General features: G+C 59.6%; 3 protein-coding genes across 3 annotated transcripts; 2 read left to right on the top strand and 1 right to left on the bottom strand.

The window, feature by feature from the left end:
• The first annotated feature begins 565 nt into the window (after positions 1–565).
• Positions 566–4,937, top strand: PLBD2 (phospholipase B domain containing 2). Its single transcript, XM_034068280.1, has 12 exons — positions 566–763; positions 845–938; positions 1,012–1,170; positions 1,655–1,755; positions 2,101–2,315; positions 2,390–2,484; positions 2,556–2,716; positions 2,806–2,901; positions 3,128–3,199; positions 3,312–3,464; positions 4,128–4,290; positions 4,393–4,937. Exons 1-12 carry the CDS (start codon positions 567–569, stop codon positions 4,558–4,560), a joined length of 1,674 nt encoding a protein of 557 aa, XP_033924171.1. The 5' UTR covers position 566; the 3' UTR covers positions 4,561–4,937.
• A 1,943-nt stretch (positions 4,938–6,880) lies between these two features.
• Positions 6,881–8,532, top strand: SDSL (serine dehydratase like). Its single transcript, XM_034068540.1, has 7 exons — positions 6,881–7,048; positions 7,142–7,181; positions 7,263–7,402; positions 7,618–7,706; positions 7,786–8,013; positions 8,115–8,239; positions 8,339–8,532. The coding sequence occupies exons 1-7, from the start codon at positions 6,881–6,883 to the stop codon at positions 8,530–8,532; spliced, it is 984 nt and encodes a 327-aa protein (XP_033924431.1).
• A 4,674-nt stretch (positions 8,533–13,206) lies between these two features.
• On the bottom strand, positions 13,207–19,819 carry LHX5 (LIM homeobox 5). The gene is made up of 5 exons (XM_034068511.1): positions 19,647–19,819; positions 17,904–18,127; positions 16,541–16,818; positions 15,148–15,313; positions 13,207–13,574 (listed from the first exon to the last, which is right to left on the bottom strand). Exons 1-5 carry the CDS (start codon positions 19,817–19,819, stop codon positions 13,207–13,209), a joined length of 1,209 nt encoding a protein of 402 aa, XP_033924402.1.
• Positions 19,820–23,420: the final 3,601 nt, after the last annotated feature.

Here is a 23,420-nt window from a genome sequence, read left to right as displayed (position 1 = left end):
TGCAGTGCCTTTGGGTGCTGCCCAGCCCGGAATAGCCCCAAGCATGTGGCACCTTTTCCATCTGATCCAATAAAGGGCATTACTGATGCTGCTGGGCACAGGGACCCGCTCCAGCGCGGCAGCTCCGGATGGACCCGCACTGGGTGCCCCCGTTTAACCCGAGCTTCGGAGCTGTGCGGTCCAGCCCCATCCCTCCCTCCCCCTGTTCCGTGGCACGGCACGAGTGCACCAGGCCTCAGGCAGGACCCCACGGGGATGCTGGGGGGGCTCCGAGGCCCCTGCACCCGCCCCACCGCGCCCCATGGGGACTTCGCCCGCAGCAAACAGGGATTGCACAAGCCTGGCTGCGGCGCCGGGCATCACCCCAATGGGGTCCCCACGGCCACACATGGGGGGGGACCCACTTGTGCTCACCGACGGGGCGTGGGGGGGGGGGGAGCTGAGCCTGCGCACACCGCCCGTCGGAACGGGGCTGGGGACACCCGGGGCGGGCAGCGGGTCCCCGACGGGGCGGGGCGGGCACCGCAAGCTCCGCCCCTGTCCCTGCCCCCCGCTCGGTGCCGGACATGGCGGTGTGGGCGCTGCTGCCGCTGCTGTGCGCGGTGTCCGCGGCCGTGCCCGGGCCCAGCCCCGCTCCGGCCCCGCCGCAGTCCCGCAGCGCATCGGTGCTGCTGGAGCCGCGCTCGGGGCTCCGCGTCCTGCCCGGCCGCGTCCCCGGCGCTGTCGCCTGGGCCAGGCTCGACGACCGCATCCCTGCGGTGGGGTAGGGACGGGGCTCGCAGGGAGCGGGCGGGGGGGGTGCCCCGGTTCTAACCCGTGTGTGTGTGTGTGGTTCCCCCCCCAGATGGGCCTTCCTGGAGGTGAGCACCAACTCCTCGTACAACGACACCCTGCAGGCCTATGCTGCCGGGCTCGCCGAGGCGGCTGTGTCCGAGGAGGTAAGGGGGGGCCGTGTGGGATTGGGGTCTGTGGTTGCCGAGCCCCCTCGCTGAGCAGCGCCGTGCCCCGCAGCTGATGTACATGCACTGGATGAACACCATGGTGGGATACTGTGGCCCCTTCAAGTACGAGAGCGAGTACTGCGAGAAGCTGCGGGGCTACCTGGAGGCCAACCTGGGCTGGATGGAGGAGCAGATGGGGAAGGGGGAGGACCCCGAGTACTGGCACCAGGTGAGGAGAGGGGACCCCGCACCCTGGGTGACCCCCTACATCCCCTGTGCTAACACAAGGCCAGGTTGGATGGGGCTTGGAGCAGCTGCTCCAGTGGAAGGGGTCCCTGCCCGTGGCAGGGGTTGGAGCTGGAGGAGCTTTAAGGTCCCTTCAACCCAAATCAGCTGGGGCTGTGATGGAAACAGATGCCTGGGTCCTGGCTGTGCTCCATGCAGGATGACAGGGATGAGGATGCTCCTCCCTGGGATGAGCAGATCCCACTCGTGACTTTCTCCCCACACGTGCCCCTGTTTTGGTGCCCATGGAGTGGCTCAGCACCGCCTCCCCCCCCCCCCACCGGCCACTGGTGCTGAGTCACAGCCATACTGATGGTCACGCTCCCCCTGCACCTCATCCTGCTTTTGCAGCAGCACCGGACCTGCTGTGTTCTCCAGCATCCCTCTGGGTGCCCCTGTGGTACCCAGCCCTGTGCCTGTCCCCACAGGTGCGCCTGGCCCTGCTGCAGCTGAAGGGACTGGAGGACAGCTACAATGGGCGCCTGCACTTCCCCCAGGGCAGGGTCTCTCTGTCACCCTTCGGCTTCCTGTGAGCTCCTTCTCGGGGTGATGAAGGGGGGGGATGAGGTCGGGGTGCTGAGGGATGCCCAGCTCTGTCCCACTCAATCCCCTCTGCTGCTGGGGCAGGATGGGGCCAAGGCTCCTCCCTGCACCATGGGCTGGGTGGTGGGTACCCCTCCGAGCCTCAGTTTCCTTCTCTCCCTGCTGAGCACTGGTGCCCGTGCTGGGGTGGGATGGAGCAGCACCCCCGGCCTGGGGGGTATTGATGGATATTGGTGAGAATGGACATTGATGTGCAGAGAGCTCCGGATGCAGCTCTGCTCCGGGGTCTCGGTGTCCCCACCTCATACCCCGTGTCTCGCTGCCCCCCAAGCCTGCTGCAGCTGGGGGGTGACCTGGAGGACCTGGAGTCAGCCCTGAACCGCTCCTCCCCACGGCGTGTCCTGGGCTCAGGCTCCTGCTCTGCACTCCTGAAGCTGCTGCCGGGACACCAGGATCTCCTGGTTGCCCACGACACGTGGACTTCCTACCAGTCCATGCTGCGCATCATCAAGAAGTACACGCTGCCCTTCCGCACCTCTGCTGCTGGTGAGTGAGCTGGGGGGGGCTGTGTTTGACACCCTCCTCCTGATGCTCCCTTGCTCTCACATCCCTTTTCCCAGGCAATTTGCAGATCCCCGGCAGCATCCAAGTGTTCTCCTCCTACCCCGGCACCATCTTCTCCGGGGATGACTTCTACATCCTCAGCAGCGGGTTGGTGAGTGGGGTCTGGTCCTCGGGGCCCCCTCCCCGGCCCCGCTGCCGTCCCAAAGCCTCCCTTCCTCGCAGGTGGCACTGGAAACCACCATTGGGAACAACAACCCTGCGAGGTGGAAGTACCTGGATCCGCGGGGCAGTGTCCTGGAGTGGCTGCGGAACATTGTGGCCAACCGCCTGGCGCGCAGCGGGGCCGAGTGGGCTGCCGTGTTCCGGCGCTTCAACAGCGGCACGTGAGGATGCGCTGGGAGCCGGAGGCTGGGGCTGCGCGGAGGGATGCAGCCGGGTGCCACAGGGATGCTCCCTCCTCTCCCCGTGCCAGGTACAACAACCAGTGGATGGTGGTGGACTATAACGCCTTCACGCCGGGGAGAGCAAGGCCACCGCAGGGCGTGCTGACCGTGCTGGAGCAGATCCCGTGAGTAGCCCTGCATTGAGCCATGGGGGGAGCATCACCTCTCCCATCCCCATGAGGTTTGGGAGAGCCACAATTGCCCCTGCCCAATGGGTGGGTGCTGGGGGTACAAATACAGGCAGGAGCTGCCTGTGTGGCTCTGGGATGCGGTGGGAATCCCGCAGGGGCTGCTTCCCCTTCCCAGTGTATCCCCATCCATCCCAACTCGATGCTCTTCCTCCCCACACAGGGGCCTGGTGGTGGTGGCCGACCGGACGGAGCTGCTGTACCAGCAGGGCTACTGGGCCAGCTACAACCTGCCGTGAGCTCCATGCAGCCCCCATCCCATCCCAGGAAAGAGGGGCACAGCCGATGCTGGGCCTTGCCCCCAACCCCCAGCACTGGGGGTGCTGACTGCCCCCCGAAAACCCCAGGTACTTCGAGGAGGTCTTTAACGCCAGCGGGACCCGGGAGCTGGTGGAGAAGTACGGGGACTGGTTCAGCTACGACAAGAACCCGCGCGCGCAGATCTTCCGCCGCAACCAGACTCTGGTCCATGACCTGGACTCCATGGTGCGCCTGATGAGGTGGGTGCTGAGAGCATCCCAAGGCCTCCGGGGGGTTGCATCCCTCAGGATTGGTTGTTCTGGCCTGGGCTGCATCAAAAGGAGCAGGTTGAAGGAGGGTATCCTGCCCCTCTGCTCTGGGGAGAACCCCCCTGCAGTGCTGTGTGCGGTGCTGGTGTCCCCAGCACAAGAGGGACATGAAGCTGTTGGAGCAAGTCCAGGGGAGCCCACGAGGATGCTCAGGGGCTGGAGCACCTCCTGTGTGGAGCCAGGCTGAGAACACTGGGGCTGTTCAGCCTGGAGACCTCAGAGCAGCCTTCCAGTGTCTGAAGGAGGCTTATAAGGATGCTGGGGATAGACTCTTCATTAGAGACTGTAGTGATAGGATAAGGGGTGATGGGTTCAATGTGAAACAGGGGAAGTTCAGGTTGGATATAAGGAAAAACCCTGTGATGGTGCTGTGGTGCTGGCACAGGGTGCCCAGAGAAGCTGTGGCTGCCCCATCCCTGGCAGTGCTCAAGGCCAGGTTGGACACAGGGGCTTGGAGCAGCTGCTCCAGTGGGAGATGCAGGGGTTGGAGCTGGATGAGCTTTCAGGTCCCTTTCCCCCAGCCCACGCTGTGACTGTGTCTCTGTGATGCGCATTCCCCTCCCTGCCATCCATCTCCCACCTCTCACTCCCCAGGTCCAACAACTACCTGCAGGACCCTCTGTCTCGGTGCCGGGGCTGTGACCCCCCCCAGAACGCAGAGAACGCCATCTCTGCCCGCTCTGACCTCAACCCCCCCAATGGCACCTACCCCTTCCCTGCCCTGCGCCAGCGCTGCCACGGTGGCACCGACATGAAGGTGGGAGCCAGGCCCCCCTTGGGTCCCCTCTTTGGGGGTGCACCCCCTCCCACAGCCCTTTGCTGATGTCCCCCCCTCTGTTTTCTCTTCCCCCCCTTTCAGGTCACCTCCTCGGGCATGGTCCCCACCATGGGGCTGGTGGCTGCCAGTGGTCCTGCGTGGGAGGATGTGCCCCCGTTCCGCTGGAGCACATCCCCATGCAGTGCCCTGCTGCACATGGGCCACCCTGACCTGTGGACCTTCCCCCCCATCAAGGTCCGCTGGGACTGAGCAGGCACCGGGATGAACCCGTCCATCCATGGGCATCCCTGTGTGGGAATCCCTCGGGGGGGCTGCAGCGCTGCCCCTGTGCCCACGGGACTGTTTTGGGTGCAAAAGGGGGGTCCCTTGCACCCCAGGTTCTTTCTGCTTCTGCCTCTTACTGCCGTGTCCCTGTGGTGCTGAGCTGCACTGGGACCGTGTCCCCTCCCAACCATGGGACTCGGGGACTTCTCCCTGGATGCTGACACTGCATTTGGGGGGGGGGGGGGCTTTCCCAGCAAAGGGGGATCCCCCCGTGGGATGCTGGTGCTGGCCCACAGGCAGAGAGCAGGGCAGTGAACTGGTGTGGCTGTGTGTGACAAATAAAGTGCTCTGCGTGCAGCAGAGGGGGCGGCTGTGCTTTGGGCAGTGCTGAGATTCTCTGGTGTCTCGTATAAGGGTTGGGCTCACAGTGGCCTTCTCCCCCCCCCCCCAACGTTAACAGGATGCTCCCTGCTTCTTGGTGGTCTGGTGCACAGCCCTCCAGGCTGGGCTCTTTTGGGGTGCTGAGCTTTCTCTGGGTACTTGGTGTGGGGCTGAAATGGGGGGGTCCCCACCAGTCACCCCCCCTGGATGGGGTGTCCACCCTCATCCCTTTTGCCTCCCCCTCCCTCTGCCACCTGTGTTCCCCCAGCCCCAAAACCCCTGTTGCAAAATCCTCTTAGGGCAGCTCCCTTGATCCTGCTGCTTCGTTAGGAATAACGAGGTCATTCCCGGGGGATTAACGAGCTGCTGCGGCTCCGCTTTGATGCCTCCAGGTTCCCACCAGGCCTGGGGGGCCCCACAGCAACCTGGGGGCTGCACGGAGCAGGGATGCAGCAGGGCTGGTACCCCTAAAGCTGTGATGGGAGCCCCAGACCCATCCCAAATCCCACGGGGATGGGTGCTGGGGGGTGGCAGAATCCGTGCCTGTGTCCCTGCTGTGGGGGCTCCCTGTGCCTCAGTTTCCCAGCGTAGGAGGAGCGCAGTGAGGAGGGATGGGTGCATCCATGCTGAGGAGGGCTGAGCTTGGCTCCAGCATCCTCACTATGAGCAGTGGGGTCTCCTTGCACTGCTTCCCCAGCGCTGCCTCCAATGGTCCCATCCGCAGGGAAGCATCTGCGGTCCCTGAGGCCACTGTGAGATGGGGGGACTGGAGCTCGTGTGCCCCCATTGAAGGAATCCTCACCATATCCCATATTGCGAGTCCCCATGTGCCCAAAACAGCACGGTGTGGCACTGCCTGCGATGCCCTGCCCTGCTCTGTTCACTCTGAAGCCTAATGAGGGTGGGAGGAACATGTTGTTGTTCCATTGCTGGGGAAGGCCAGCTCCAGTTCGGCTCCTGACGCTGCAATCCCATAGCATTCCAGGTCTGTTTCACTGCTGTGACAGTGGGGCAGAGCCAGGGAGTGTGTGTGGGGTTCCCAATGCATCCCATTTGGCTGTGTCATGCCTATGTGCAGTGAGTCCCCTGACTCCTCCTGCCATGCACAGCTCAGGGGGCTCATTCCATGGGGCTTAGACTGAGCCCCCCTGGGACATTAAGCTGGGATGGGGGGACCGAGGCTGCTGTGGGGCTTGGCAGGGCTGGCAATAGGGGTGCAATGGCTCCTTTGGGGGCAATGGGTTCAGGTTGAATGGGCAAAGTCCTCCAGCCTGCTGGGCCATGGACCCGAGGGCTTGTGTTCAGGTGCAGGGGTCTTACCCTTGAGGACCCCCAGAGTCATCTGGGAGCTGCCTCCCCTCTTCCCCCCCCCCCATCTCCTGACCTCGCAGTGTCCTATCTCCTTGGCACATGAAGGCTGCTGGGACTTGGCTGATGCTGGACCATGGGCACTGTGCCCGTACCATGGCCGGGGTGCTTTGGGCATGGATCCAGTGCTGTGGCTGCCAAAGCCCATGGGGCTGTGAGCCAGCAGACAGGGCAATGTCCAACTGCTGCCGGTTCACGTGAGGGCCTGGAGACATGGGCACGGCCCCTCCAGCGTCACCTCCGCCATCCCCAGACGCTGAGGAGCTGAGTACACACAGTGAGGACGTGGGACACGGGGTAACCCCACTGTGGGCGCTCGGGGACATGGGGGGCTTGGGGATGGAGGATGGAGATGGGGTGGCCCTGCTTGCAATGGGGCTCTGGCAGGGAGGACCCATCGCTGTGGTGCTGGGGATGGAGCTGGGGACAGCCTTGTCCCACCCATGGGGCTCTTGTGGCCCCCATGGAACCAAGGTGGGCAATGGGAGGAACCCATGGGGAGCAGCCAGTGCCTCACCCAGCTCTCGGCGGCAGAGCATCCATCACCACCGAGGCCATGGCAGCCCAGCCCAGCAGGGACCAGAAGCCCTTCCACATCGTCTCACCCGTCCTGGAGAGCCTGTCCCTGTCCAGGGCCGCGGGTACCAAGGTGTACATGAAGCTGGAGAACGTTCAGCCCACCGGTTCCTTCAAGATCCGGGGCATCGGCCACCTCTGCCAGGAGGTGAGGGGTGTACCAGGGCACTGCTCCTGCCCTTACGGGGCACAACGAGGGGATAAACCCCATCCCCTCCCCTCCTTCTCTCCTGCCTTTCAGGCTGCCAAGAAGGGCTGCAGCCACTTCGTTTGTGCCTCAGGTAACCGGAGCTGGAGCACATAGTGAGGGCTATGGTGGGGGGGGGGGGGATCCATCCCTTCCTGACCCCTGCTTCCCGCAGGGGGCAATGCAGGGCTGGCCGCGGCTTATGCGGCTCGGAAGCTGGGGGTGCCGGTGACCGTCGTGGTCCCCAGCAGCACTGGCCCCGGCACCGTGCTCAGGCTGCAGGAGATGGGGGCAGAGGTGGAGGTCTCGGGACAGGTACCGCAACCTGGGGGTGTGCGGGGAGCATCTCGGTGGTGCACATGGCAAACCCCCTCCTGCATCACCTGCACCCTGCCACTGCAACGTGGTCACCCTGGGGACCCCACACCTCAACCCAGTGCCCCTGTGGGTTTATGGTCATGATGGACCCATTTCTGAGGGGGGGGTGTGAAGCTGGATGTGGCCCCACTGAGCTCCTGTTACCTCCCCAGGTATGGGATGATGCCAACAGCAGAGCCCTGGAGCTGGTGAAGACCAAGGGCTGGGTCAGCATCCACCCCTTTGACCATCCCTTGGTGTGGTGAGTGCTGCTGGTGCTCAGCTCCCCATCCCCATGGCCGGGATGCTCTGGGCTGCATCCTCCCCTCCTCACGCCGCAGGCAGGGCCACGCCAGCCTGGTCCAGGAGCTGAAGGACTCCCTGGACACCAAGCCGGATGCCATCGTGCTGTCAGTGGGTGGCGGGGGGCTGCTGGCGGGTGTCGTGGCTGGGTTGTGGCAGGTGGGCTGGCAGGACACCCCCATCATCGCCGTAGAGACATGGGGGGCTCACAGCCTGCATGCGGCGCTGGAGGCCGGGCAGCTCGTCACCCTGCCCGACATCACCAGGTGAGGCTGTGCCATGCATGCAAGGAGCTGCTGGGTCTCAGCCCAGCTCCATAAAGGGTCTCAGAATCACCCCATCCACTTCTATCCCCTTCTATCCCAAGCGTGGCCAAGTGCTTGGGAGCCAAGACCGTGGCTGCGCGGGCGCTGGAGTGTGCCAAGGAATGCCAAATCATCTCCCAGGTGGTGGAGGACGCGGATGCTGTGCGGGCTGTGGAGCAGTTCCTGGGTGAGCAGGGTCTCTATGGGGATGCCATCGGGAGCAGCCTGCGCTGTGCTGGGGGGAGCGATGTGGACAGCATGGCTCAGGGTGGCTCTTGCCCCGCAGAGGACGAGCGGATGCTGGTGCAGCCGGCGTGCGGCGCTGCCCTGGCCCTGCTCTACACGGGGCGGCTGCAGCGGCTGCAGCGGGAGCGACGGCTCCGGGCCCCGCTGGGCTCGGTGGTGGTGGTGGTGTGCGGGGGCAGCAGCATCCGGCCCGCACAGCTCCGAGCCCTCAAGGACCAGCTGGGGCTGCAGTGATGTCCACTGCGGAGGGGGCACAGCAGGGCCCGTGTGGGGTCCTCTGCCCTTAAGGAATCATGGAATGGGTTGGGTTGGAAAGGACCTGAAGACCACCCAGTGCCAACCCCCTGCCTCACACCAGACTGTGTCACACAAGGCTGGCCTTTAATATAACCCCAATAAAGCCTGGTCCCTGAGCTGGACCCCTCTCCTCCTCCTGCAGTCCCTGCCCAGCGCACAGCATCTCTAGGAGATGGGGAAACTGAGGCACAGAGGGTGGATAAAGCCATGGCTCACCCTGCAGGCAGGGATGGAACCAGGGCCCTTCCTGCCTGTCCGAGGGCAGGACTGGGGTACACACACCCCTCTTTGCCCCTTGGATGTGCTCCTGCTCTGCGCCCGCTGCTCCCTGTTGGATGCAGCTCCCTGTTGGATGCAGTTCCCCATCCCAATTAGCAAGCACTCCCTCTCCGACTAATTACTTTGTGACTGTCTTTATGCATTATTATTCTAATGATTATTAATCATTACAATCTTCTCCCATTCCTTCCGCTCTGTCTGTGGTCAGAAGAGAACAACAGGCACAGACCTGCTTGTTACAGTGATTGCTGGAGCTCCCTGGCTGTGTTTAACACCCATGGGCTCCAAGGTGCACTGGTGAGGGGCTGTGTGTAGACCCCATCCTGGAGCCACAAGATCCCCCTTTCCTCCCATAGCATTTTTCCTACTCCCTCTTTTCCTTCAGGCTTTCCTGCTTACCTCCTGCTACCAGTGCACCTCCTGTGGGGTTTTGTGTCCCCCAGTGCATTTCTCCTCTGTCTTTCCTTCCATTCCTGAGTGATCATGGAATGATGGAATCCCAGCCTGGTTTGGGTTGGAAGGGACCTTAAAGCTCATTCAACCCCAGCCACGGGCAGGGACCCCTTCCATGGGAGCAGCTGCTCCAAGCCCCTGTGTCCAACCTGGCCTTGAACACTGCTAGGGATGGGGCAGCCACAGCTTCTCTGGGCACCCTGTGCCAGCGCCTCAGCACCCTCCCAGGGAACAGCTTCTGCCTAAGAGCTCATCTCAGTCTCCCCTCGGGCAGGTTCAAGCCATTCCCCTTGGCCTGTCCCTACAGGCCCTTGTCCCAAGCCCCTCTCCAGCTTTCCTGCAGCCCCTTTAGGCACTGGAGCTGCTCCAAGGTCTTGGTGGTGCCCCCTTCTCCCCTTGGAGCAGAGGGGGCTCAGCCCCTCGGTCACAGGCAGCCCCATGAAGTGCTTGCTCCTGTCCAGCCCCCCCCCCCCCCAGCAGCCCCCTCCCTACCTCCCCTATCTCTCCCAGTGTCCAGACCTGCTCCCCAGTTGCCTCTTGGAGGCCAAACCCCCATAAATCAAATCTCTGCCACTCCATCGTGAGCAATATCTTATGTAAAAAGGTGTTTCCAAGGAGCACCAAGGGCTGGAGAATCCTATTACAGAACAGTTACAAGGAGTCAGCCCAACCTACTCCGCTATTTTTTGTCCTGGGTCCAAAACCTGATTATTTTCCACCTTCTGCAGAATTTCCCCTTCCCTTTTCCCCCCAGTAAAGAGGGGAAAGTCAGAATATGATATAAAATAGCAATAATGCTTGTCCAAAGGCTGGAAATGGGAAAGGAATCTATCCCCAGGACTAAGGATGCTCTGCTGGGCCTGGGGGGAGCCAGGAGCTCACAGTGGTGTGTCCCTAGCATGGTCCCATGGGGGGGCTATTGATGCAGGCTTGACACTGGGTTTGGGGTGACCCCAACAGGGAGCTTTGCCCCCGTTCTTGCCTTGAGGGAGCGTTTGGGAGCCGGCTGGGGGGATTAGGCCAAGGCAGGGACATGAGGGTGCAGGTTATGTGGGGGACACCCCACTGAGGGTGGCATGGCTGCACTTGGCATCCCCATCTCGGCTGTGATGTTGCTGGGGGGGGGATTCCTGCCTTCATGGCTGTGATGGGGACCCTCATCTCGGCTGTGATACTGGACCCTGCCCCAGCTGCAGCAGGGATCCTGGCTGTAATGGGGACCCAGCCCTGGCTGTGGCTCAGGGGCTGAATCCAACTGCTCCCTGCTCCATATCCTGGATCCAGCCCTTTCCATGATACCAAGCTGCAGGTGGGTGCTTGCTGGGATGGGTGGCAGCAGTAGCCAGTGAAGATGGGCAAGGCTTTGCTGCTAACCCTAACCCTAACCCAGCTCTGAGCTGTGGGTCCCAACCAGCAACACTCCTCAGTGCCAATGGGTCCCTGCTTGGATGGTGCTGAGCCCCAGCCTCCTGGGTGGGGGGAGGCAGCTTGGAGCATCCCAAATCCCTCCTGCAGGCTGTTCCCCGTGGGTCCCCGGGATGGGATGCCCAGCAGCCTGCTGACAGCCCTCCAGTGCAAGCCTCGGCTATAGTAATAACAATGCTCATAATAATAGGCAGCGAATTCCCCCACTGAATGACCTTGTGCTTGCATTTACAACCCTCAAAACGAAGCTGGGAGGGAGCTATTTAACACCACAATGCCCCATCCTTAAATCAAGCCCTGATAACCCCAACCTGGCAGGGTTGGAGCAGGAGGGAGTGCTCAGCTTCAATCCGACCTCAGTTTCCCCACCTTATAAAGAGGGGGGAAGATGCTTTGTGTGCTGAGTGGTTGTAATGGGCTTGGGCTGAGGGATTCCTCAGGGCTCAGCCCGGCTCGTTTGCCACCCCGTTATTAACGCTGGTAATGGCATAGGAAGGATAAATTCCACCACTTGGCTGAACAGAGGGAAATATGCAGAGCAGGGGTTGGCTTTCCATAAATCATCGGTGCTCCGTGCTGCAACCCAGCCAGGACTTGAAATTCAGGTCAGGAGAGAGGGATGCTGGTAAGCCAGGCAGAGAAGGTAATTCATTCTGGTTATATCGGTTTCCTGCAAGCCAAGGGAGGGGGGAAGCTCTGCCATGATTGTGCACTTTAAATATTAGCTCAGAGCTGCAGCCGGTTGTGGGCTTTATTGGGTTTGGGATCTTGGAAAACAAGAGAGGGAAAAGCAGGAGAGATGGGGATGGACTGGGATGCTGGTGGCGATATACCCCCCTCCTGCCTGCCCTTGGTGCCTGCGTGGTGTAGATGGGGTTCATGTGCATCCCAGTATTCCTGTTGGGGTGCAGCATCCCATGGGGATGCTCTGCCAGTGTGGCTGAGGGTGCCCCTGGGCTGCTCTGGGGGGGATCTTGGGGTGTCCATATGATCCCTTCCCCAGGAGAAAGGAATCATGTCCTAGCTTCTCTGCTGGGGGGAAGGTGCTGAGATGGGGAATGTGCCCCCCCCACCCCCCAAGTGATGGAGAGCTGGGGGGATGTGGGGGTTCTGGGGTACCAGGTGGGAGAAGTGCTAATGGTACCCATCCTATGCAGGGGATGGTACTCATCCTATGGTACCCATCCTACGCGGCTCCCCCCGACCTCACACAGTACTGGGGGGGGGGGGGGGGGGGGGGGGGGGGGGGGGCAATGGGGGAGCCCAACCAGCACCTCCCGTGGCCTTGCCTTTCTCTGAAGTGATCACAAAACGAAACGAAAGGGACCAGGTGACCGAGCAGTAGGTAACTAAAAGGTTCTTTATTCACATTGAACAACAAGAGCCATTCACACTAACAGCCTCCGCAAGAGGCAGCGGGGACAGGAAACCCACGGCGCTTTCAGCAAACAACTTTTCCCCTTCCCTTTTCCATTCTCCTTCCTCTTTACTTTGTCATTCCCACTCTATATCCCCCCAACCCCCCCCCCCCCCGGCGCCACCCCCTCCCCGCCTGCGGAATAGAAAACCCTGGGAGCCTCCCGTGACTAAAAGTACAATAAATAATCAGTAAACACAAAACCATACTTTATTTGTTTCTCCTTTATACAAAATAAAGAAACTAGAAGCAAAAACTATGATACATCCGTAAATCGGCGGAGCCGCTGGGCAGCCTCGGGGTGGAACTCGGTGGTGAGGCTCAGGGTTTGATTCTGCTCTGGTGCTGCTTGGGTTTGTCCTGGGTTATTTTCCCGGTTATTGTGGGGGTTCATTCCCTGTTATTGGGTGGGTTTTATGCCTCTTTCTGTCTTTGCCACCGTGTGGGAACCCAATCGCAGCCAGTCACTGGGGCAGCCCTGGACACCCCCCTCCACACCCCCTCTAAACCAAAGACCGGGTCCAAACCCACCTTCTCCTTGGGGATAAAATGCGAACAACGAAAAACCAGGGCAGGGAAGGGGCTGGGGGGATTATTCCTGCTCTTCCCCATTTCCCCCCTGCTGCGATGTAGTAGGGGATAATTAAAAAGGATGCTAATGAGCAGGGGGGGAGCCCTGCCAAGAAGCCCCCGTCCCCATCCCCAGGAGCCGTCGGGGCGGTGGGACCTGTGTCCAGGCAAGTTCAGCTTTGGTCCGAGAGGCGGGGGTCCCGCTGCCAACGGGGGGGTCTCCAGGTCTGGGCACCATTCCTTATCCGCCCCCAGTGCTGGGGGGGAAGGTGCCGGGAGGGGGAGGTAGTGGGGTGGCCCCAAGGTCCCATATGGAGGGAGGGATCTGCAGTGATTGGAGGGGATGCAGGGATGCGTTTTGGCATCGGACGGGGGTCTTTATCCGTGGGGTGGGGGGGACACGCGTGGGGTGGGGGAACACGGGGGTGTTTCCCCCCTCCCCACACACACACGTGCCCACACCAGGCCTACCACACCGCTGCCTCGCTGAGCTCCGGGTTGGGGTGCGAGAGGGCCCCGCTGTAGCCGCTATTGCTGGACATGGAGAAGGGTGGGCTGGGCCCCCCGCTGAAGACCTCCCCTGGGATGGGGTGCAGCGAGCCGGTCATCCCCGGCTCGGGGCTGGGGGTGTCGGGATGCGAGATCATATCCGTGTACCTTTGGTTTTCTGAGGAGTGGTGTCCGCTTAAGGGGGGCTCCAAGGGTCCCAGGGGTGTGGAGCCGGGTCCTGAGTTCTGAAGGTAGCTGGAGTCGGCCGGGGACTGGGCTTGGGAGGGCGGCCCGTGGGGGAAAAAGTCATAGTTGCCTCCCGGTCCGTAGTAGTCACCTTGGTAATCTGTGGGCAGGGAGGGAGAAGGATGGAGCTGGTCCCTCAGGGATGAAACCTCCGCTGAGCCCCATTCCCAACCCTGTCCTCCCTGCTGGGCACAAAACTGGACCCGAAACATTCTGCTGGCTCCTGGGGTGTGGGGCTCAAAGACCCAACTGCAAATCTGAGCTCAACCTAAGGGAGAAATAAGCCGGTCCTCAGGGCTGCAGCGCTCATCGTCCTCTCCCTGCCTGGCCTGGAGGGAGGAAGGGGATACAGGAGGGCAAGGAGCTGGGGCAGCTCAGGGGGAGGATGGGCTCTATTTAATGCTTAGTTAATGCATTAAATAATATATATGTATAGAAAGGGAAGGGGAAAAACATATATATATAAGGGAATGGGGAAAACTGATGTATAAAGGGAATGGGGAAAAACATATATATGGGAATGGGGGAAATGGATGCATAAAGGGAATGGGGAGAAACATATATATAAGGGAATGGGGAAAAGATATGTATAAAGGAGCACGGCCCTCAGTGATATGATTTAATGGACTTGGATATCCTGGGGTAACGGTTGGACTTGATGATCTTAAAGGTCTTTTCCAACCTAGCTGATTCTAGGATTGTAGGAGTGGCGAAAATATATATGTATATAAGGGAGGAGGGAAAATATATGTATAAGGAGAATGGCAAAACCCATATATTTATAAGGGATCGGAGAGAGGATGTATAAAGGGAATGCGGAAAAAAACGTGTAAAGGAATGGGGAAAAACATACGAGAGAAAAAGAAAGAGGTATGTATAAAGGGAATGGGCAAAATAAGTATTTAAAGGGAATGGTAAAAAACATATAAGGGAATAGGGAAAAGATATATATATATATAAAGGGTATGAGAAATATATATATAAGGGAACGGGGAAAAGATATGTATAAAGGGAATTGGGAAAAATATATATAAATGGAATAGGGAAAAAAAAACCCAAATATACAAGGGAATGGGGAAAAATACATATGATGTGGAAAAATCTATATAAATAAAATGGGGTAAAATATATATAAATGGGGAAAATATATATATACATATTTAGCAGGCTAGAAGGGATCTAGAAACTCATTGAGGGCAGCAAGGGATGAGTGGAAAGCCCCTCATAGGAGGGGAGGCTTTGAAAATGCGGCTTTGGGGGGGCTCTGCACAGAGCGGGGGGAGAGGGGAGGCGGCGGGGCCACCCCGCTGCGCCCATCCCGTCCCGTCGGGGCGGCGGGGGGGGCCGGCCCAGCGGCAGTGACCTTCCATATGCTGCGGGCCCGGGAGGTAATTGGAACAAATGCGGCCTGAAAGGGGCACAAAAGCCCCGCAGCTGGGGCTTTGTTAGGGGAGAGGGGCCGCCGCAAGGCCCGAGGGATGGGCGTGGATGCGAGCCTGCGTGGACGTGCGTGTGCATACAGTGGGGAGCGTGTGCATGGACGTGAGCACGGGGAGAGCCGGGATGCTGCGGCGGAGCCTCCTCCCCCCCACTTCGGAGAAGCGGGATACGGGAGGAACAATGGGAAAGAGGGAGGGAAGGAGCGGGGGGAGCACGGAGCAGCCGTCCCTCACCTCCGTAGTACGTGTAGGGCGTCGAGCCGAGCATCTCGGACTCGTCGAGGCGGCCGCCGAGGGGCCGCATCCTGCGCGGGCTGCGGAAGAAGGCATGCCGGCGGGCGCCCAGCGCGCTCAGCTGCTTCATCCGGCGCTCCTTGGACCGACGGTTCTGGAACCAGACCTGCGGCAGGGCCAGCGTCAGTATCCAAAGGGAATGGGGGTACTGGGGACACCCCCCTCCCCATGTTTGGTTAGGGATGGCTGCAGAAAGGGATGGAAATCTTGCAACCATCTGGGTTTTCCCATGTTTTAATGATAACCCACCCCTCCTGCTGCTAGTAAGCCCCAAAACATGTATGGGGGTACACACATCCCCCCCCAAATAACCAGGCTGCATCCCTTGTGCGCATCCTCAGCCAACGTGTGTCTACAAGGGAGAAGGCAGCCAGAAAATACAAGAGGGAGAATTTTCCCCTACGGGTAGGAAGAAAAAGGGAGGAAAAGGGGGTAGGAAAAGGCAGGAAGGAATTCTGGATGGCGGCAGAAAGCAGATTGCAGGGAGATGAGACCTGCTGCGGCAGGCAGGGAGCGGGGGGAAAAGCTGACCGGTGAGGATGGAGATAACAGGGAAGGGGGAGATGCAACCGACTCCCTGCGGGGCATGGTCACATCCATGGCCCAGGACAGCAGCTTGCTGCGGTGTCTGGATTATGGCTCCTTTCCCCTCTGTATCCCCCGGGATGGGGCAGCTCAAGGTAACGAGCACATCGTGCTCCTCCGAGGCCCTTCTCCTGCTTCCCTCTGCTGGGAGCCGGGAATGGCAGCTCCACTACCGGCAAAGCCGGAGAGTCCTCCCCTATTAATGCATTTATTAAAGCCCATTAATCCCTATATTTCCGCAGGGATTTTGTTCACGGGGGCAGTGCAGTAAGGAAGTGCCGGGCTGCCTGCAGAGAGCAATGGCTTCTCCTTGCCTTCCCAAGGCCGGAACATCCATCTCCTGGGCACGCTGGAGAGTCCTGACGGTGAGGCCTCAGACTGGCTTATGTTTCAGGACTGATTTTCATCTCTCCCCATGGAATCAGTGCATTATAGCACAGAATAGGGGATTCCCACTATCCCACTGGAGCATGGGGTGGGAGCAGAGGTGTGATGCTGTCAGGGGATGGATGGGATTTGCCTGACCCCATTTCCAGAGCTCGTGGGATCAGCCTCAGTGTCCCAGCACCTGGGGGAGACCATGACGGCCTTGAGCTCTCAGGGCTCCTACAGCACCCCTTTTCCTTCCATTCCTATGAGGATATTTTCCCTGCCCTGAGAGGAAATGGCCCCATGAAGTGCTGATGTTGTTCTATGGTGGGAATGATGCCACATGACACCATGGGGCCACGGGCTGGGGCTGCCCTACCTGGATGACTCTCATGTTGAGGCCGGTCTCCTGGGCCAGCTGCTCTCGGATGTGGCGGGTGGGTTTTGGGGTGGCGGCGAAGGCTGCTTTGAGGGTCTCCAGCTGCTTGGCTTTAATGGTGGTGCGGGGCCCCCTCCGCTTGGTGCCCGAGTTCTGCTCCTCGTTCTCGTTGTTGGTGGTCTCCTTGTCCGAGGAGGTCGAGTTGTCCGTCTCCTTCGTGTCGTCCTGCATGGGGTCCTGGAGATCCGGGGACAAACTCCTGTCTGTACATGAGGACACTGTAAAGGAGACCCAGAGAGGAAGGGGGGGGGGGGGGCGGATGACTTAGGGGAGACATCGACCCCCCCTTCTCCTCTGCCCTCCCCAACCCGGCTGCTTTCCAGGAGAGGGGTTGGGGGGGGATGGTGCTGGAGAGCAGCAAGAGGTGCAGATGGCCTCTGCCCCCCTGGTACCCCGAAAGCATCAGCCCCCCAACATCACACAGAGCTCCAGTTAAACTCTGCCCTATGCACCAGGCTGTGCTGTCCGGGGGCAGCTGGGGAGGGGGGGATCCCCCGAGCCCCCCGCAGCCCCCCGAGCTCCCCCTTTCCCCCCGCCTGCGCCTTTGACACCCGGAAGCGCCGCTGGGAACAGTGCGGCCGGTCCCTGTCGGGGCTTGGGGAGGTGGGGGCCACAGTCGCTGCCTTGAGCCTGGCTCACCCCCCCACGCAGCCACCCCTCCTCCCGGGGCCCCTGATGCCAGCACCCCCCAAGGCCATGCTCTACTCGCCTCGCTCACAGCAGCGGCCCCACTGACTGACGTGGCAGGATCCGGCCCCGGGTGCTGGACGGAGAGAGAGCCCACGGAAGGGGGTGAGCACAGGCGCCCGGCATGGCTGGGACAGCGGGAGTGGGCCTGATCCTGCTGTCCTGACGCAGAGACAGCTTCCAAGGAAGTCAAATGGGAGCTTTGCCTCTGGGTTGAAAGGAGGCGAAGGATCAGGCCCGCGGCGCGGGGGGACCGGGCACACTCGCAGGGGGATGCTCCTGGGTTTGAAGGGGGGCACCGGGCTAGGCCGGGGGGGGGGGGGTTTGGTCCTGGTTCCCCATCGCCGGGGGCAGGAGCCCGGGGTAACGGGAGCGATGCTACGGGGCTGCACCTTGTCCCATGCGCGTCCGCATCCCTCGGGGAATGCGATCGCAGAGGCTTGCACCAGGATTGAAGGCTTTCACCCCACATCCCTCCCTCTCCCCGCGGATTAACGATGGGGGTCGGGCTGGCTTCGGGGTGCAGCCCCTTACCTCCCCCCTCAAAAACCAAAGCTGCGTGTGGGGGGCATATCCCGGCCGGTCGTGGCTGTGCGGCTGGCAGGGCCGCTCGTACCTGAGTTGAGGCTTCCTTCCTTCAAAGTGGGAGAGTTCAAGTAATCCTCTTTGCAAACAAACTTGTTTTCGTCTATGATGTAGAGCTCCTCGCCCGTGGAGAGCTGCTTGTTGCAGACCATGCAGGTGAAACAGTTCAGGTGAAACACTTTGTTCCGCGCTTTCCGGACGAGGTCGCTGGGGGAGATGCCCTGGGAGCAGCCGGCGCATTTGGTACCAAACCTCCTGCGGAGGGGGAAGAAAAGCGAGAGCTGGGAGCCCCGGTGACGATGGGGCCTCTGTGCCGAGCCCCCCTGCTCCAAATCCCACTGCGGGAGTCCGAGCCTGCAGCATCTCCCGCTGGGGGATATGGGGGAAGAGGCGATCCCCCCTCCACTGTCCCTTTTGGGAGGAGGATGAGGAGGGAGCATCCACCCCGCAACGCGGGGGATGCGGATTTCGCTCCAATCGGTGACTCCGGGAAGGGAACGGGAGGTTTCAGGTGCCGGCCTGAAAATCCCGGCCAAGAAACGGGAATGGTGGCGGCCGGGACGAAGGGAAAAGGGAGCGGTGGGTTCGGGGGGCACCGCGCTCCCAGCACAGAACAACAACGGGAGGCGGCGGAGGAGGCAGCTCCGCTTCCCGAAGTGCCCCTGGGGCCCGGCGCCGTCCCGTTCTCCAGGGGGGGATTTCTCCTTGGTCGGGAATAGAGCTTTGGAAAGCTCCGGTTTTCCTTCTGTTGGCTGGAGGCAGAGCCGGTTTGTTGGCTTGGTTTGGATTTTTTTTTGTATTATTTTTTTCCTCAGGAGATGCTTTTTTTAAAAAAAAATAAGATGAATTCCAGGGAATTCGGACGGGCTGGAAGCGGTTCCGAGAGGAAAAAAAACCAAAACAAAACCAAAAAACCCAGCAAAACAACCGATAAAAACCCACCAAAAAACCACCCCAAAACCAACAGACAAAAATAAAACATCACAAAACCCCCAAATCAAACAAAAACCAAAATCAACAACAAACAACCAAAATAATCCATACCAATGAAAACAAATAAAAACAAAACAACCCCCAAATAATAATAATTACAAAAAAACAAAAACCGCAAAAAAAGCAAAATAAAAAATACAAATAAAATAAACGAACACAACCCCAAACCAAACAATAAACCCCCCCAAACCCGGGCGCGGGGCCGCCGCTGGCAGGTCCCCGGCTGTTGCCAGGCCCAATGGGGGGGGGGGGCCCATGCAGGGTCCCCCCCTTTTTCCCCTCGGGTCGTGGCACAACTTCTGCCTCCCTCGCTGCTCCCCGTGACGTTGATGTAGTGGGAGCATTAGGAGTCATAAGTCATCGCCCCCCCGCTTCCCACCCCGGCCCCTAATTTCCTCAGGGGAACCTTATCGCAGTCATTAGGGGCGTTTAAGGACCGGTAAAAGAGGGGGGAAGGTTTTGGCCACCGGCTTCACCGGGGCCTCGTGTCCCGGGAACGGGGCAAGGAGCGATGCCGGTGGAGCGGGGCCCGGTGCTGGTGGAGGCAAGGTCATGGGGAGACTTGGGGGTGGGGGGGGCATGGCCTCGCCGCCCCTCACCTCCGGCTGCAGCAGCGGCCGAAGCGCAGCCCCCCCTGCGCTTTCCCTATGGAGCTGGCTCGGTGCGGGTCCCCGGTGGAGAGCGATGGGCAGGGATGCGGGGAGCCCCCCGCAAAGCTCCGGGAGAGCCTCCGCATCCTTCGGTGAGGGGCAATAGGGGGAGAAGGGGGGGGAATTCTCACCTGAAAAAGTCATTTTTGCAGTAGAGTTTGCCTTCCCTGGAGAAGCATTTCTCGGTGAGGTTGCACTTGCACTCGCAGCACTGGACGCATTTGATGTGCCATGCCCTGTCCAAGACGTTCAGCAGGAACCGGTCCAAAATCGGCCTCTCGCAGCCCGCACAATGCACCATCATAACCTCCGCCGGGGATGGAGACGCGCAAACGAGAAGGAAAAAGGAAGGAAAAAAACCCAAAACCCCCCTCGCCGGCACACGGCGACGGCTCAAAAATGCAGGAAAACCGAAAAATGGATAATGGTCAAATCACAGAGAAATAGAAGAGGGGATAATGAAAAGATTTAAGGGAGGGCAGCGAGGCGGCTGTCAAGTTCTTCCCCTTCTTCTCTTCGGAGCATCGGCGGCGGGAGGGGGAAAAAAGATGTGCCCCCCCTAAAAATAAAAAAAAACAAACAAAAAAAAGGGGGGGATTTTCCAAATAGCCCCCGAGAAATAATCACAATAATAATAATAATGATAATAATAATAATAATACCAATTAGAATAAACCCCCCAACCCAACCCCCCCCCTCGGTCCTTCCGGAGCGTCCCGGGAGCCGGCGGAGCGGCGGCCGCGCTGGTAGCGGGCTCTGCGGCAGCGGGCGCGGCGGGAGGGGTGCATGAACCCCCCCCTTGCAGCCGGCAGCCCCGGTGCCTCGCTGAGCTCCGCCGCCGCCACTCTCATGCTGTCCCCATCGCCAGCTTTGTCCCCCGCCTTAGTAATTCGCGCATCCTTATTCAGATTCGGTGACGTCGGGGTCCGCGTCGTCCCTGCCGGGGCCAATGGGAGCGCGGTCACCATGGCAACCTCTTAATTTATAGCATATCTAAATTGGCTCCAGCCTTGTGCTTGGCACAGAGGGAAAAAAACAACGCGCCTCTATTGTTGAGGGTGGTTGTACCTGGGCCGGCAAGTGAGTACGCACCTGGCTGGGCCGGGGGGGCCCCCCGCGAACCACGCTTCCCCCCCCCCAAAAAAAACCCCTTTTCCTTTGCTTGTTTTCCTTTAAAAGAGGGGTTATAGGGGGTCCCGGGGCAGAGCAGTGCCAGGTTTGGGGTTTGATTTAGTCTTTTACTTTGATTTAATTTCAGGGTTGGTTTTGGAAGAGCAACAAGCAGGGAAAAGGGGGAGGAAAGAGGATTTGGGAGGAAGGGGATTTTAAGCGGCTACTCCGCGCAGCGTAAGTTGCCCTAGCTGCGCGCTGCGCGGAGGTATGCGCATCACTCCCCCCCCCAACCACCCCCTTCGGCCTTTGTCCCATGGGCTTTCCGCACTCCGCGTAAGTCGCTGGCGACCCCCGGGGGGGGGGTGGGGGGGAGCTCCTCCGACGCCGTTGTTTCTCCTTAATTCCAGGTGCGGCGGAGCGGCGGTGCAGGAGGGGACGGATGGAAGGACTGGAGCCGGCACAGCGGTTCTGGGGCTGCGGAAGGCGGTTATGGGGGTTCTCCCGGAGCGGCCCGGCCGGTGTGCGGGGCAGAGCGGCCGCTTCTCCCTCCGGTTCCCCTGCGGTTCGGGGAGGAAATGGGTTTGCCCTAGGGGTCGCGGGGAAGAGGAGGAGGAGGAAGGCGGCGGGGCAGGTGAAGGCCGACCCTTCCTCCCCTTTCCCGTCCGTTCCTCTGCAGAAAAACCTAAACCTCTAATTGTTTGTGTTGGTTTTCCCCCGCGGAAACGTGTCCGGTATTGCCAATAAAGAAGAAAAAAAGAGGAGAAAAGAAAATCCACCCGCCGCGATGCGAGGAGAGCGGAGGGGAAGTGGTGGAGGTTTTGTGTGTGCCCTCGCGTAGGGGGTGTGTGGAAGGACGAGAATCGAAATACGAAAATGAAGGGAGAAGAGGGTGGGGGAAAGAAGTATAGAAAGGAAAGGGAAATAAAGGGAGAAAAATAGCGAAGAAAAGAAAGAAAACGTGTAAAAAAATTAATTTAAAAATAATAGAAAATGAGAAAGAAAAAGAGAAAGAAAAAGAAAATGAGAGAGTGAAGAAAAATAAATGAAAGAAAACGAAAAAAAGGAAAGGAAGGAAAGAAGGAGAGACGGAAGGAAAAATGGACCGAAAAAGAAGAAACAATAAGAGAAGGAAAAAGAAGATAAGAAAAAAAGAGATAAATGAACGAAAGAATAAATAAATGGAAAGGAAGAAGGTAAGAAAGAAGGCGGAAATTAATGGGAAAAAAAAGGAAGAGGAAAAGTGAACGGGGAAAATAAATAGAAGGAAATGACGGCGAGAACGGGAAAGAAAAGAAACGAAAAATCAAAGCGCGAAGGAAAAGCGCCAGAGCGAGCGAGCGAGGAAGAGGAGGGGAAGGAAAGGAAACAAAGGCAGGAGGAAAAAAGAAAAGGAAGGGAAGAGAGAAGGAAAGAAATAAAACAGGCGGCGAGCGCATTAAAAGGGGAAGAAACGGGCAGGAACGGCGAAGGGAGGCAGAGGGACCGGACCGGCCGCCGACCGCGGCCGCGCTCAAGCCGCGGCTCTGCCCAAGTTTGCCGTGCAAATGTTCGGGGGTCCTGGGGCCGCGGAACGGGGCCCTGCCCGCTGCGGACCCCGGGTTTAGGGGAAGGCTCCGAGGGGGTCCGGTACCACCGGGGAAGGGGGGGATCCCCGCAGGTCCGGCCCCACTCACAGCCGCCGCTGGTCTTTCATTCCCGCAGAGAACCGCAGCCCCGACGGCGGGGCCGGGAGCAGCGTGCGGGGCCGCTCCATACGGGGCTCCTTGTGGATAACGGTATGGATCCCGTGCGGATGCGGTTCTTGTTCCCATGCCCACCCTCACGGCCCTTGATACCGGCTGGTGCCTTCCCCGTCGGTACCGACAGCCGTCCCCCCCCCACAGCTGTCCCCTGTGGTGCAGGACTGGGGAGGTGATGCCGGGGGGTCCCGCTCCCCGCTGCCGCTCTCAGCGCCCTTTTTCGTTTGGAAGTAAAAGAATAAATAAAGCTGAGGAGGGGGGAAAACCTCAATAAGCCGCAAATACCCCCTTTCCCCCGAGCCCATCAGCCACGTTCTCTATGATACCAGCCTCATCATATCCGCCTATATGTAACTAATAAACCTATTGTGTTTTAACAGGGTAACGCACGGAGAAGCAGCGCCGCTTATGAGAGATGTTGATGGAATTTATGTATTAAAAAAAAAAGAAAAAAGCCCCTTTTCAAGAATAAAGTGTATCAAGTTACAACCCAGCAGACGGCAGAGGGATAAGTGAAACAGACAAAAGACAAACAAGATAATAATCTGTTTCCAATCAGTTAAGCCCTGTAGAATTTGTAATACGCGGTTTGCATATTCCCCCTGTGCTTTGTAATTAATTATCTATCTGCTAGGATGCTCCGCCGGCGACTCGGGTTGATATTTCCAACTCTTTTTGGTTGTAGGCCGGCAAGCGCGGAGCGAACGCGGAGCGAACGCGGAGCAGCGCGGAGCGGGGCCGAGCTCCGCGGCTTTGCGCTGCCCGCGGAAGCCGATGCTGGGCGCGGTGGGAGGCGGAGGTTCCGCACCGCTCCGCGGGCTGGAGCGCGTTTGGGGAAGGACGAGGCTTCTTCTCCCCGCGTCCCCCTCCTTTCCCTTGGTAGGAGAGGGGGGACGGTGCAGGTTTTAACATTAAACAAACCCAGCAAGCATCTCCTCGCCGGGCCATAGGCGTTTCTGAGTGACTGCGTTACAAATTGTAAATTTAAATAGCTCACAGGATTCATTACCTCCCGCGTCTGATTTCACCCAGCCGTGAAAAATTGTGCTGGTG

This window comes from Melopsittacus undulatus, chromosome 12, assembly GCF_012275295.1.
Source record: "Melopsittacus undulatus isolate bMelUnd1 chromosome 12, bMelUnd1.mat.Z, whole genome shotgun sequence".
Classification (NCBI taxonomy): Eukaryota; Metazoa; Chordata; class Aves; order Psittaciformes; family Psittaculidae; genus Melopsittacus; species Melopsittacus undulatus.
This window is presented reverse-complemented; position numbering and strand designations above follow the sequence as displayed.

What these genes read in the sequence shown, in the direction of transcription:
- PLBD2 (XM_034068280.1), top strand. Translation starts at nt 567, where the DNA reads ATGGCGGTGTGGGCGCTGCTGCCGCTGCTGTGCGCGGTGTCCGCGGCC. An exon ending in ACATCCTCAGCAGCGGGTTG is followed by an intron (nt 2,485 to 2,555) that starts GTGAGTGGGGTC and finishes CCTTCCTCGCAG; the next exon opens with GTGGCACTGGAAACCACCAT. An exon ending in TGGGCCAGCTACAACCTGCC is followed by an intron (nt 3,200 to 3,311) that starts GTGAGCTCCATG and finishes CGAAAACCCCAG; the next exon opens with GTACTTCGAGGAGGTCTTTA.
- SDSL (XM_034068540.1), top strand. Translation starts at nt 6,881, where the DNA reads ATGGCAGCCCAGCCCAGCAGGGACCAGAAGCCCTTCCACATCGTCTCA. An exon ending in AGGTGGAGGTCTCGGGACAG is followed by an intron (nt 7,403 to 7,617) that starts GTACCGCAACCT and finishes TTACCTCCCCAG; the next exon opens with GTATGGGATGATGCCAACAG. An exon ending in GGCTGTGGAGCAGTTCCTGG is followed by an intron (nt 8,240 to 8,338) that starts GTGAGCAGGGTC and finishes CTTGCCCCGCAG; the next exon opens with AGGACGAGCGGATGCTGGTG.
- LHX5 (XM_034068511.1), bottom strand. Translation starts at nt 19,819, where the DNA reads ATGATGGTGCATTGTGCGGGCTGCGAGAGGCCGATTTTGGACCGGTTC. An exon ending in TGCAAAAATGACTTTTTCAG is followed by an intron (nt 18,128 to 19,646) that starts GTGAGAATTCCC and finishes CCCCCTCCGCAG; the next exon opens with GAGGTTTGGTACCAAATGCG. An exon ending in GGAAGGAAGCCTCAACTCAG is followed by an intron (nt 16,819 to 17,903) that starts GTACGAGCGGCC and finishes TCTCCTTTACAG; the next exon opens with TGTCCTCATGTACAGACAGG.